Source organism: Carassius gibelio, chromosome B1 (genome assembly GCF_023724105.1).
Source record: "Carassius gibelio isolate Cgi1373 ecotype wild population from Czech Republic chromosome B1, carGib1.2-hapl.c, whole genome shotgun sequence".
Taxonomy (NCBI): domain Eukaryota; kingdom Metazoa; phylum Chordata; class Actinopteri; order Cypriniformes; family Cyprinidae; genus Carassius; species Carassius gibelio.
Genome location: NC_068396.1, coordinates 12,663,840 through 12,678,220, shown reverse-complemented (window position 1 = coordinate 12,678,220; position 14,381 = coordinate 12,663,840). Strand labels below are relative to the sequence as shown.

At 36.9% G+C, this 14,381-nt stretch overlaps 1 protein-coding gene across 5 annotated transcripts in view; it reads right to left on the bottom strand.

The window, feature by feature from the left end:
- The window catches only part of LOC127948668 (amyloid beta precursor protein binding family B member 2), a 47,216-nt gene that overhangs the window by 11,100 nt on the left and 21,735 nt on the right, over nucleotides 1-14,381 (bottom strand). For 3 of the 5 annotated variants that reach the window (XM_052545270.1, XM_052545272.1, XM_052545271.1), the window contains exons 6-12: nucleotides 8,028-8,245; nucleotides 7,727-7,918; nucleotides 6,430-6,504; nucleotides 6,115-6,168; nucleotides 4,852-4,937; nucleotides 4,685-4,745; nucleotides 1,828-1,974 (exon numbers count right to left, since the gene is read on the bottom strand). In XM_052545270.1, the coding sequence (XP_052401230.1) occupies nucleotides 1,828-1,974; nucleotides 4,685-4,745; nucleotides 4,852-4,937; nucleotides 6,115-6,168; nucleotides 6,430-6,504; nucleotides 7,727-7,918; nucleotides 8,028-8,245 (833 nt within the window). Of the gene's footprint in view, nucleotides 1-1,827; nucleotides 1,975-4,684; nucleotides 4,746-4,851; nucleotides 4,938-6,114; nucleotides 6,169-6,429; nucleotides 6,505-7,726; nucleotides 7,919-8,027; nucleotides 8,246-12,411; nucleotides 12,630-14,381 lie in introns of those variants that run through there. The other 2 variants (XM_052545275.1, XM_052545273.1) reach the window with 2 other exon arrangements.

Below are 14,381 nucleotides of genomic sequence, written 5' to 3'. Positions count from 1 at the left end.
TCATCTTTCAAATTATGTCCTTTTTTTTTTTTTTAGGAAATTCAAACAAAAAATGCTGTTTTGACACTCTATGATGTGGCACCAGAGATCGCCGTATAAAAGCCTCTGTTCAAACAGCTGGTCGGAGTGCGATCATCTCAACAGCTCTATCTCAGACTTTACTTCCAGCTTTAATGTGAAATAAACATGAACGAACATCTCATGCTTCATTTAATTACTCGATCAGTGTTTCAACCGTGGAAAGACATCAATAAAACAGCTTGTAAACAAGATGTCACATGGCATTTCATTTACCTCAGGCAAGTCATCAATGTCCACAGCTCATTAGTCCGCTAGAGAAATAAAGTCTAGAGAACAGCATTTTGTGAAACTTTTGACTACATACTCATATTTTACATTATTTGTTAGTGATATTATAATTATCTAACGCATTGTGTAAATGATTATATTTCAACAACAAATAGAAATTTTCAAATTTAGAAGTTAATTATGTGCAATTTAAATGTTTGCATACAATTTTGTTTTAAATTTGAGTGTTGATTATTATATTAAAAAATAAATAGTTATTGAATTTATTTTTGGGCTCTGTGGTTAATTGTAGCCTTATAGTAATGTAAAAGTGCTCCCTATAGATTAGAGCAGAAGCTGAGGAAATGTAAAAAAAAAAAAATTTATCCCTAAGAAATTTTTAATTAAAATTGATTTTAAAATAATTTATTTAAAATAAAGAGTAATTTGTTTGTTCAGTAAACCATTGTTTAATACAAAGAAAACAATTTTATGTTTAGTCCCCCCCCCCCCATGCTGTACTGAAACCATACCGAACCGTGACATTAAAACAGAGGTACATACCGAGTCGCCATGATTGTGTACCATTAAACCCCAAGTATCGAATGATACAGAAGCACACTGTAATCCATGTAATTTGATACAAACAGCACAATTCAAACAGAGCACAGAAAAAGCTTCATCATGTTAATTTAAAAAGTGATTCCCTAAATACACAATAATGGGTAAAACAGACATTTGTTACATACATTTTTTTGCGTGTGTGTGTGCGCTTTTTGGTACTAAATGAAATGTATTTCATAATCTATGTCATTTCAAACAAAACGCACTATAGCTTGAGTACTGGTTCGAGGCGGGTTGCATGTTGCTAGTTTTTCAAAAATGCATAAGACAGAAATTTTGGGTATAAACTTAATTGTTAAATTATAGATGATTTTCAATATTAAAATATAATTATAACTCATATTTCTCTTCACATTTTCACAGAATCTTTCCATAAAGGATAAATGCAATGCTTCATTATTTTTAAAATAAAGGCATCTAAGAAGCCTTCTGAAACCAGTCGGAAGGGCACCTATGATTCCCTAAAATACTGCCTACACAGGCAACTCACCAGCTTTAGGAATCAATGTCACAGGCTACTATAAGGTCTTAGTATGCTTATGCTTGGGTGTATGAACTTGAAAGTAATGAATAAATGATCAGACCAGAAAATAAAAGGCAGGAGGAGAACAGAGGCTTTCTTCCTGTGTCCTGTCACAACACATTAAACTCTCTTTCTTCCTCTTCCTCTTCTATTCACTTGCTTTTTTCTGCATGACATTTTCAGCTCTCCCTCTTCTTCTTTTATCCTTTCTGCTTTTTTATGTTTTATCCCCTTATTTCTACCTTCCCTCTTTTCAAGATAACACAAGACATGTTTAGAAACACTGTATATATTTTTTAATGAATATGCGCCTGGCTGAAAAGTGTGCGTGTGTGTGTGTCTGTGTGTGTGTGTGTGCGGGTATGTGAGAGAGAGAGAAAGCCATATCTCACCTCTCCCCAGATGCCCACAGTGTCTCGTATGTCATTCTTGCAGTAAGACAGTTGACGAATGCAGTTGTTAACAGCGACGCTGCTTTTACCCGGAGCCAAGTCCTCTTCAGCCATCTCTACCCAGCCAAGAGAGCGCACAGCAAAACACTGTAATAAAATATCACAATCCCACTGATTAAGCACAAACTACAGGGCAACTGCTACACACTTTAAACAAATGAAGAGCACAGCAAATATAAAACGTAAGATATTACATACGTATATTCTATTATGCCTCATATCCAAAATCCTCCTACTCCTCTTTAGTGATAAAGACTAAACTGAGGAAACACCTCTTCAAATTTTCACATGGCATCTTCTAAGAATAGCTGCTGCTAAAATTAGTGAGAAAGGGAAAGAGTGCAATCATACACATACGTGATTATTCACACACACACACACACACACAAAACCAACAGGGTGCTGAGATCAAAATAGAAGGCCCCTTTTACGGGAAGATCTTTTCTTTCATCTTCCACTTTTATCCCTCCTCCTTTCTCATCTGTATCTCACTCCCAGTACTCCGAGAGCAAAATCATCCATCATTCAGTCTCTCTTCTTTTCTGACCATCTGTGATGAGGCACCTCCATTATGACAGTGTTTGTATGTGAGAGAGATTAATAATTGGCAGAATGTTGTCATGCTCTTTCAGTTTGATTTTAACTGCCGCTGAAAGAACAGATCCTCAAGTGGAAGAGTGTGAAACAACAGAGAGGGGTTAGAGAGAGAAACAGAGAGAGCAGGACTTAAGGGGAAGTATATATCAAATGGCAGATGATTTTTCATCTGATAACCTAACTGCAATTGAAAAATACAGTAACGGTTAAAATCGAGCTACGGGGTGGCACTAGCCAATTCAGCTGGTCCACCCAATCAAATGAGACACATACATTTAGGATATCTTTCATAAAAACAGTTATTTTAGTGTTCAAAATCTACAATCCCTTTGATTTGTTACATCAGGTGATATACATCATAGCCTAAATGCAATGTAATCTACAGTACAATAGTTTACTAAGGACTGCTACAAATCAAAAAGCGCACCAATCAGTGGGATATCTAGTATTATTTGGTATCGTGGAACAATTATTTCGCATTCTGCTTGTTAAGACCTTTTCAACGATATCTATACAAGACTATAAAGATCACATTTTCAAGAAAAGTCAGATGTTCAATTTAGACATACATTTTTGTCTATTATCATCAAATAATAAAAAAAATTAAACATGGCTCGCTTAAAAAATATTAAGCAGCAGAAATAATTTCAACACTGATTAAATAATAAGAAATGTTCTAGAGCACGAAATCAGAATATTAGACTGATTTCTAAACGATCATGAGACACTGAAGACTGGAGTGATGAATCACAGAATTAAATAACATTTTAGGAAATATTAAAATAAGAAAAGCTATGTTAAACTGTAACAATAATTCAGAACATTATTATTTGTATTGTAATTTTGATCGAATATTATGATATAGGTGAGCATAAGAGAAGTCTTTTTAAAAACTTGCAGACATCAAACTTTTAAATGGTAGAATATTTGACACATTGTGTAATCAAATATTTGAAAGATTAAATACACATTGGACATCACCTCTTTTTTTTTTTTTTTTGGTAGCAACTGTACAACAAGAAGACCATGCACTCTGCAGAATTCCAAACTGGAATGTGATTCATCTTTTTTTTTTGTAATGTTTTGCACCAAAAAGCAAACGGACTACTTTTATTGTACTTTTTTTTTTGACCATTTTTTATCTTGACAGCCATTGCCAACATCTATTTTCTTTAGAAGCTGAAGAACAATGTTTCACATTTTGCATTTTGTGGCACAAATGCAAGTGACTACACATTTATTGAACTGTAATTGTTTCTCATGAGGATGCCTGTAAAAATAAATTTACATGGCACATCAGTGATAAAACTTGTGCATTTGAATGCCAAATATTTTACATGGTGGGATTTTTTTTTTTCTGAATTCAGAAAGCATTAAAATCACAGAGTAACCCCTGTAAATGTTGTAAATTCCCTACTTCACCAAGAGAAAGAATTACCATCCAAACAGGGCTTCAGTCTTTTGACAAAGAGTGCTCTGTTTAGTGTTTATGTTAACATTAGGGTTCCTTATTGATCCATTAAGGATATGTCTCAATCTTAGATAAAAACATCAGAAATGTTAACTACAAATTTGTTTTACATTATATTCTTTGCCCACGTCTCCAAGCATGACGTGCATGTGCATTTCTCTGAGCAGCCAGCAGATGGCAATGTTTATCTAGAATTACACCGGATGCTGGACTCCTGTCAGCGCCACCAACAGCAAACAGCGTTTACTAAATAATTTGTTCCAAATCTGCTACAAGTTAAAACAATAAATTGTTTTCCAGAATAAAAAGCTAACAAAGCTAGGCCTCAAAATAAATTGTTTGTTACTTCTAAACGGAAAGCAAAATGTCTATTTCTTTCGCACAACCGAAGGTAAACAGAATGGCCTATTTTCCATTATGAGAATGCAAGTATTTATCTGTTTCCAGTGAGGTAAGAGGTGTTGCTGCAGATGCAACAAACATATTTAGTAGACGTTTGTATATCTTTCATTTGATTCATGTTTGTCTCTTACAACAGCAAATGTTAAACCACATAATGTTGCAGTTCCTAAACAAACACCAGGCAAATGGCGTGCAACTTTATTATACATTATAGTATTTATATATATATTTGCTTCAGAGCCTAAAATAAGACTAAAATAAGTTCTCTGCAGAGTTGTTATCTTTGAATAGGTGCAGTATGTGCAGAACCAACTCAAGTGCCCTCACCTTGGCTTCAGGGTCACTGTTAATGCTGCTGGAATCTTCCTCTTCAACGGGAGCAGGGTTTCTAAACACAGTCAAACATAGACAGAAGAGTTATATACATTTTCATCTCACCTTACTGTCATTTTTTTCTCTCTTCCATTTATTTGTATTTATTTGCTTTCACACACCGAAGCTTGAGGGAGGCGTAGCGGAGAGTTGCGCCTTCAAACTCTTTCAGACTGGGGTCAGGGTTTACTGAGGCTGCCTGTAGATCCTGAAGCAGAGAAAAAGCAGAGTTGCTTAAACATGAGCACACAAACATATAGCAAACCCACAACTGTACAGTGCAGAGATCACGCCAAACAAAACAGGAAAGCACAGATCCTGCGTTAAGTGATTAGACAAACTAAAATCAAAATGATTGACCAGTTTTAAAACAGACACTGTGAGAACCCTGCGTTTTTTACAAAAGAGATTGATCAAGAGATTTAAAAGAAATGAAGAGTGATCAATAACCAACATACAGTGCAAAAATCATTTTCTTAATCAGTATTCAAATATCAAAATTAATAAATGAAGTTTAAGTATTAGATTTTGGGCCCTATCATACACCCGGCGCAATGCGATGCAAAGCGCAAGCGCAAGTGTTTTTGCTAGTTTCAGTCTGGCGGCGTTCGCATTTTCACGTCCAGCGCCATGTAGTTTAATTAGCAAATGCATTTGCGCTCATTTCTGCGCCCATGGGAATGCTGGTCTAAACAAGAGGTGTGTTCAGGCGCATTGCTATTTTAAGGAGCTGAAAATAGACTGCGCCATAGACCAACTCAAACCTGGTCTAAACTCTGGCGCAAGGTTTTTTCTTTGTTATATAAAGAACCTACACGCTGCTTATCAAACACAGGGACGCACAGCAGCACATAAACATTCAAAATATTAAAAATTAAAGGATTGCAATGAATAAGATTTTTTTGTAGGATACATATATATATATATATATATATATATATATATATATATATATATATATATATATATGATGGATAGTCATCGCATGTATCAGAATTAGGCTATCTATTTGCTTGCACAAATAGATAAGATAAATTTAGTTAGATAAATGATTTTTGCAGTGCAGACTGCAGACAGACAAAATAACACAAAAGCCACGCTGAGAAGAAAGGTTAAAGGTCAAAAGGTAAGGAAGGTATGAAGCAGCACAGGATCTCAGAACACAACTACACAGGTAGAACATCTTCAGGCCCTTTCTTCAAATTTTTATTTAGAAAATAATGCAAAATGCATTCACAAAATATGGGCTCAATATTTACCAGCCAATGGGCAAAAAATTTATTTGGAACCCTGTGAGGAACATCAAGTTTCCACAGTAGTTTCCTGAGATATTTTACTGTGTATTTGTCTCTGCAGTTCAATTAAAAACTGCCTGAGATACTAACCTTCCAGATCTCACTATCAATCTTTCCCACAGCAAAATCACTCCATGGCTGTTTCTGCACCATTATTCACACATAAACGGGGGAGACAAGGTTGAGGGGTCAAGGGTGGGACGGTGGAGAGAGACAAGACAGGGTCGTTAGATCACTCGGCAAGCATGTGTGTGTGTGTGTGTGTACAGTAGATGTTCAGTGTTTGGTTGTGATTTGATTAGATGCAGTATGGATGTTGATATCTGACTCTTTGTTGGAAGAATCAAAGGATAGCGCAAACTATTTTTCCACAGCATTCTGAGAGTAAACAAGTGTTGTAGTTACCTTGTCCTCTTCCCGATGGCGTGCTTCAGAGTTTCTATCCTTCCCTGGCATTATCTGTAGGGATGAGGACCGGGGCTACACACACACACACACATACATATACATAGTTTTAGCTTTATTATGTATGACCAATTTCAGTACACATTTTCTTAATATATTTACATTTGACAATACATTATACACAACACTTAATACACAAAAAGTCAGTTAAATGTTTTTAAAGAAATAAATTCTTCTATTCAGCAAGGATGCTTTAAATTGATCAAAGGTGACAGTAAATACATTAATATTGTCTGTTTCAAATAAAAAATGTTTTGTTCATCAAAGAATCTAAAGAAATATTAAATATATTTAATAGATAAATAAATATTAACATGGAAAACTGTTATTTTAAATGTTACAACATTTGTATTATAATGCAATGTATTTTTGTCAAAATAAATATAGTCTTAGTGAGCGTGAGACTTCTTTCAGAATAATTTTTTTTTTATCTATTGCCTGCCAAATGTTTGAATGGTATTTTCACAATATTCCAATTATATTTGCTAGAAATTCACCAACAGTGACAAAAAAGTACTATTTTTGTGAACACAAATGAAGCACAAAAAAAAACAAGCCATGTTAACCTAGTTAGATTTGATTTGGATTTAAGAAGTCAACTGAAAAGAACAGGACGAAACAACAAGATGCATGTCTTCTTTTGTTCCGTTTTTCAGAAGCACATTGCCATTTTGAAACAAACAAAACCATGTGAGGTTCTGTCAACCTTGCTTCATTTGATGCTGCATTAAAAAGCATCAACTCAATTCAAGCCCACTTTTAAACACAGAAGTAATTGAAATAAAAAAGAACCAGACTGTTAAGATACATTGATATGCATGTTTGTTCAGTTTCATTTATCTAATAAGTTCTTTCATACATCTGAAAAAAAAAATAGTTGATAAAATAGTAAGGACTGATAAAATTCGCCATTCACCAGCCACTGTGTCTGGTGGGCGAGAAGATTAATTTCCCACCCTGGTTGCATGGTAAATACAGTCATAGCAACCTGTAACTAAATTAAGCATTTACCCAGCTCCATTTAATCCATGGCGAATTAAGTGCTGTCACATCTGTAATGGCATTTCCCTGAATGTTCTGTTTCTTTTATAAACAGTTTGTGAACTTTGTGTCATATCCATTTTTTCTCCACAACCAAACTGTACTCACTGTGAAAGCTATACACCCAAAGAAAGGAAGGATATGGCCATAAAGTATTGTCCATACCGTAAAATTGGAGATTTATGAAAAGACTTACAAAGTAGCAGCTGTTGACGAATCCACAGGAAGGAACATTGCCGTCAGAGGATGAGGAAGTGTTTGAGGACAGGACAGGGGTAGGGTCCAGACATGAAGAAGACGGGATGGGGGCGGGGTCACACGAGCTGTCGGAAGTGGTGCTGCCTGAACGACTCGAAGCTCCGAAAAATATGTCGGCATGAGACATCGACTAAAGGACAACAAAGAGGTACAGAGAAAATGATTGGTCAATCTGGATAAGTCAACTTTTGATTTGTTTTATGTCCAGTTTGCGTAACAGCATGGTTTCAAAGGGCTACCTCGTGATCTGGAGTAGGCGAGGGAGACAGGGAGCCCAGGGAGTGTTTGCGGCTGGCATGGCTGGGTCCAGTTGGCACCGGATTGCATGGGGCGGGTCTCTCCCACTGTGTGGTGCCCGTTGGAATGTGCCAGTAATAAATACCAGCCATGTCTGTCATCATCTTCCATCCTGGAGGCAAATCAGGGTCTGTCTGAAATGACTGCTCCCCCCAGATATCTGTAAACACAAATACAGGTCAGGTGTGGTCAGCCAAGATATCCAAGACTCCTACGATTGGGTATTATGACCGAAACATTGTATGATGACATGATTCATTGAAAAAAAATTACCTTAAAGGGATAGTTAACCCATCAGTTACTCACCCTCATGTTGTTCCAAACCTGTAAGACCTTTGTCACAAATTAAGATATTTTTATGAAATCTGAGAGCTTTCTGACCCTGCATAGACAGCAACACAACTATACATTCAAGGTCCAGAAACGCAGTAAAGACATTGGTATAATAGTCCATATAACATCAGTGGTTCAACCTTAATTTTATGAAGCTACGATCATTTTATTTGTGTGCAAAGAAAACATAAAAAGACTTTATCCAACAATTCTCCTACCCAAAGTCACCATCTGCTGCCATTAGAAGAGTACCACAACATCTGTGGAGGGTCAAAAAAAAGCTCTTGGATTTCTTCAAAAATATCTTTATTTCTGTTCCGAAGATGAACGAAGGTCTTACTAGTTTGGAATGACATGATGGTGAATAATTAAAGACTTTTGGGTGAGTTATCCCTGTAATGCTGGTTCCCACCTATCAGAAGATGGATGAAGTGTGTAGCTGCTACTGCTGCACAAAATCATGTTGGTGAAGATGACGTACCCGAAAAAAAAATAGCTTGTAATTGTGGAAGATTCTTTGTATCCTGGATGTTAGCCACCCCAGTCTTTAGAAAGGGGGTGATCAACAGTAAGTGCTTTTTGTACGCTTCTGTACACTCATAGTTATATAAACTCACTGCTCCTAACACTCATGTTTTGAGGGGGTCATAAGATGTTGCTAAATTATTTTGGGGTATTCGGCGTAATGCAATATGTTTAAGTGGTTTAAGGTTAAAAAAACATTATTTTGTACATACTGTACATTATTGTTTGTCCTCTATGCTCCACCTTTCTGAAACACATAGATTTTTACAAAGCTTGGTGTGCTCTGATTGGCCGATTACCTTAAGAGTGTGACAGAAATGTTATGCCCCTTACTGTACTGTGGTGGGGATGGCAACAATACAACAGTGAGAATAAAAGTTACTCCTTTCTTTGCGTGAGCATTTGGGAGTTGATTTCCTATTGAAAGCCAGATGGGTCAGAATATGCGTGCTTTTCGACACCGTATTAATTTTAAAACGCTGTTTTCATAACGTCGCCAGGCGTTAAATAAGCGACGTTACGCGATGAGTTAACACCTAGCGGCGTTATGAAAACGGCGTTTTAAAATTAATACGCCGTTGAAAAGCACTCGTATTCTGACCCATTTGGCTTTCCATAAGTTGCAGATCTTCCCACATCATGATGTAAACATGTGGGGGCATGTTTAAACAAGGCGTTTTAGGAAGGCATGGCATCTTAGGGGGCTTTCACACTGGCACTCGCTAATATGAATGCTGTCATCGGACCCTGGTGCACACTGGGGTACCAAACCCGAGACTACCTGGAGAAGGTGGTCTGAGTTTGGTTGCTCCCGAGCTGTGGCGCAGTTCGAGTGAATGTGTCACGCCAAAGAGAAAGGAAAAGTTGAAATTGCATCATATGACCCAATTAAATGGGCTTTTTTGCAATTTGATAGGAGAAAAATTTATAAAGAAGAATTGAACTGATTGCTTTTTTTTTTTATCAAAATGTCTATACACAATATAGGTAATATCATTCTTGTGAATTCTTTTGGCCACAAAAATCATGTGTAGTAAAATCTGATTTTGTGACAGCATTAGTTCATGGCATTCCAGACCAGAGTATGTGAGTGCTAATGACTGAACATGTGGTAATGGGAAATCAAATTAATTAAATACTTTATAAGTAAAAGGTCCTAATATTTGAAACTGCCCAGTCAGTCTCCCAATAAATGGATGTTTCAAGCAGCAACCAAATAATTAAAACCGCCAAAGTCTAGATAACGAGGCACTATGGGATATGAGTGCCCTGTAATACACTGATTCTACAATTAGCTTTTTTTCTGTCTCTCTCACATCAACTTGCTACTGTTCTGTCTGTCCTCACTCAGCAGCTGGGAATGTTTGTTTCATGTTTCAGATACTAGTAAGAGCATTATTCATACAATGCAATCTGGATGAGGAAAACCACACATATACACAGTAAACCACTGCAGTCTGTTACTCACACATATGCTGAACAGATTCAAGCCAGGAAACACGTCCTCACCAAAACCATGAAGCCGTGACATTCAGCGTGTGTGTGTGTGTGTGTGTGTGTGTTTAAAACAACTCTACAGAGGACTTTGTGTCAATCTACATGACACTTCCACAAAATGAATATAGTGAATGACACTTGAAGATCTAACACTGTGTAATAACCAGCTAGGAAATAAGTGATAAAATCTCTTTCATATTCTAAGCTGATACACTGTTGATTTTTAGGCTTTCCTGCTGATTCCCTTTATATCCCGACTGCACAATATGTAAAATCAGTATTTCAAATGAGACAGATGACCAAATAGTCATAATACAGCTGTATACAGCTGCATCTGCTAAGATCCTTAACTATACAGAATCTGGACATTTTGTATCCCATTAGGTCACAGCAACTATTCAACTCAAAAAGTTATTAAAACAATGCAAGCAAGTGTAAGTGTACATGATATAGGTACTAAGAAAGGTGTTCCTTATGGTGTTCTTAAACAACACCTAAGCAATTTGTTGACTTGTTGAAGGTCACACAGGTCAAAGGAAAATGCCAACATGGTGGATGTACTGAGAATCACTCAGGGTTACTCCACCCATAATGAAATCTCATTAGTCTAAAATCCAGCTCCACATAGCACAAATATTGGCTGTGAATTGTCAATATAAAAGTAACTTTTGGCTGGAAACTTGTCTGTATAATAAATGGTATTCTATCAATCAAAAGGATTTCAGTAAAAAAAAAAAACATTCAAATTCTGATATTTTAGCAAAAAAGATGCAGTCAAATTTACTTCTGTTTATCAAATGTTTGCAAGCGGAATCTGTTTGAAAGTGACTTTTGTATACTTAACTACATTACTGACACTTTACTGACACAGTATATGTATCCAGTAAAAAAAAAAAATTAAATAATGTCTATGAAATCACCAAATTATATGAGCAGGTAACAAGTGTTATTTTAGAATCTCAGATACTGTAGTACTTTTTAATCAATATATAAATGATTTTCCCCATTTTCATTTTAGCAATTTGTGAGTTGTCATTTGAATTTTTTTAAACACATTTATAGTTTTTTTTTAAAAATTAATAAATTAGTTTAGTTAGTTTACTTCAGTGCATGTTTAATTTTTTTCTTTGAAGTTACAAATGTGTTTTTATAAAAAATAGTTTTAGTTAACTATAATAAATAGCATGTCGAGGAAGAAAGCATGAGTTGAGTAGCCTCACTGTCTCTTTAAGGCATGACTCACTTCAATGAGACTTAATAATCAGCCAACAGAACTGACTAAATGAGTGAAACAGCTATCAGCCAGCACTAGTCATGTACAGCAGATCTATTCTCCCAGCATGCAAAGTGAACACAAGTTCTTATTAGAGACGTCTCCTGCACACAAGTTCTCTTTCAATAAGATGATGAGGCACTGCTTTACAGGAACTCTAGTGTTCTTTAATACTGGGAATCACCATGATGAGGTGCATTATGGGACTTGTAGTCCCTAATATATAAGTGGGTCACCACAGCTGCCTGAAAACCTCATTACAGTTAATCAAACCCCTATACAGGTTCAAATACAAAGAAATAAAGACAACAGTCAGGTTGATGTTTAATAATGGTCTAGATTTTCAGCAATTATACAGCGTGCTAGCATATAGTAACTCTCCTAAGCCTAGATTTAAACATTCGACCCACTTTTGATAACATCTCTCTCATTCTGCAGTCTATTAAGCATGTGGCGAACAGAGGGGGAGGGGAGAACAGCCGTAAAATTCACGCACACACGCGGACCCAAGTGCCATGAACATATGCACAACTTTAGTATTCAGCACACAGCTCGTGACACCCTTCACTGCATCCTCCCACCTTCCTTATCTCTCTTCTCCGCCTGCATTTATGAGCATGCACACGCAATGGAGACGCGTAGCTACATGCGCAGCACTGACTCACAGCCACACAGACACACCGACGCGCAGTACCTACCCTCGTAATTCACTATAACAATGGCCAACATGTAGTCTTTACCCAGCATCATGACTGAGCAGCCGCAAGCAGAGAGGATGACATGAGAAGAGAGAGGAAAGCAGAGGCAGAGCTGGAGAGGGACAGAGGGAGCGAGCGACTGATGGAGAAAGGGAGAGGGAGAGACGGGGTGGGTGAGCATGCGAGAGCCACAGACTCTGTTTATTTGCTGTATATTTTTTATCCAAATCTTTCAAGAGAGATATCAGCTTCCTGTCCATCCGGGACACCAGATTGGTCACGCAGCCGTGCAAAGCCACCGCCCTAATCGAACGCTCTGTCACCCAGGCAACCCTGAGATCATTTTTCCTGCAGTGTCACCTAACGTGTGGTCACGTGACCTTGGTATGACAAGATACAAGAAAACAGTGGGAGAGGGATGGATGTGCAAGAGTTAGTGTGCTGTGGTGATGCCTGCTAACATCTGGGTGTAAAACCAGTTCACAGCTGTCCAATACCCACCATGCTGGCCGAACGGACCTGTCACACACCTGTGAGGTTTTCCTGTCTGGTGAGAGAGATTTCGACAGACACTGTGTCAATGCTAGACTAGTTTGAGTGACAGTCCGGGGGCAGAGAGGAGACTTGTTACCACAGACACAGCCATTTTGACTCACCACACAAAACTCTGCACCATTTACCCTCGGCATAAACTTCATGTTGCAAGGAGGTTGCAAGGGAACCCACACCCCCACCCCCCAAAAATGAAAATACAATTATTTAAGCACCCTCATGTCGTTCCAAACCTGTATAAATTTTCTTCTGTGGAACACGAACAGAGATATTTTGAAGAATGTCGATGCTGCTCTTTTCCATACAGTAAAAACACTTTAACATGCAGCTATAATAACAACAGCTGTATAGTCAAGCTATAGTCTTCTTCTGTCTAAGCAAACATATTGTGTAATAATATGTAATTGAATATTTTACAGATTAAATACACATCATGCTTCACTTCAGCCACTGGTTACAGTTGCATTATATAGGTCTGTTAATCCATTTTGACAACTGAAATCAGTCACTTAACAGTAACCACTGCCTGTCAATCTTTTTAAAAAAAGTCAAAAAGCATCATAAAAGTAGTCCATATAACTTCTGGATCCAAATATGGCTTACTTCCATTGAGGAATAAATCCAAATTCATGCGCTCCTGTGGCTATGTATCATGACTATTTGGTCATCTGTCTCATTTGAAATACTGATTTTACATATTGTGCAGTCGGGATACAAAGGGAATCAGCAGGAAAGCCTAAAAATCAACAGTGTATCAGCTTAGAATATGAAAGAGATTTTATCACTTATTTCATTACACAGTGTTCGATCTTTTTTTTTTTCAAGTGTCATTTACTACATTCATTTTGTGGAAGTGTCATGTAGACACAAAGTCATCTGTAGAGGGCAACATGGTGGATGCAGTACATCCAGATTTCAGAACCACTACACACATTCATACTACACTGTATATACATATACACTGTATAACATACTAATGGTCGCAAAGTACCTAGTCGGAGACTGAAAGTATGTGATTTAAGATGCAGCTACCTTAGTTTTGCAATAAATTTGTATGAGGAACTGACAAATTTAAAGGGATAGTTCCCTTAAAAACTAAAATTATGTCATTATTTATTTGCTCATGTCATTCCAAACCCAAAAGACTTTTGTTCAGGCTTGTCAAGCGAGCATGTCTGGGCTTTTGTTTACCGTATTTGATGTTTTCTGTGTATGCAAATAAAATCCTAAATCAAATCTGTTATATAAAATGATCATGTGTCATCAAAAGACTTTACTGCAGAACAAACCACTTGATTCATGTAGATTATTTTAACAATTGCTTCATGAACTTTTTAATGCTTTACAGTTTTGGTGGAAAGGATTTTCAACAGATTGCAATAACATTAAAGAGAGTTAATGATGACAATTAGAATTTC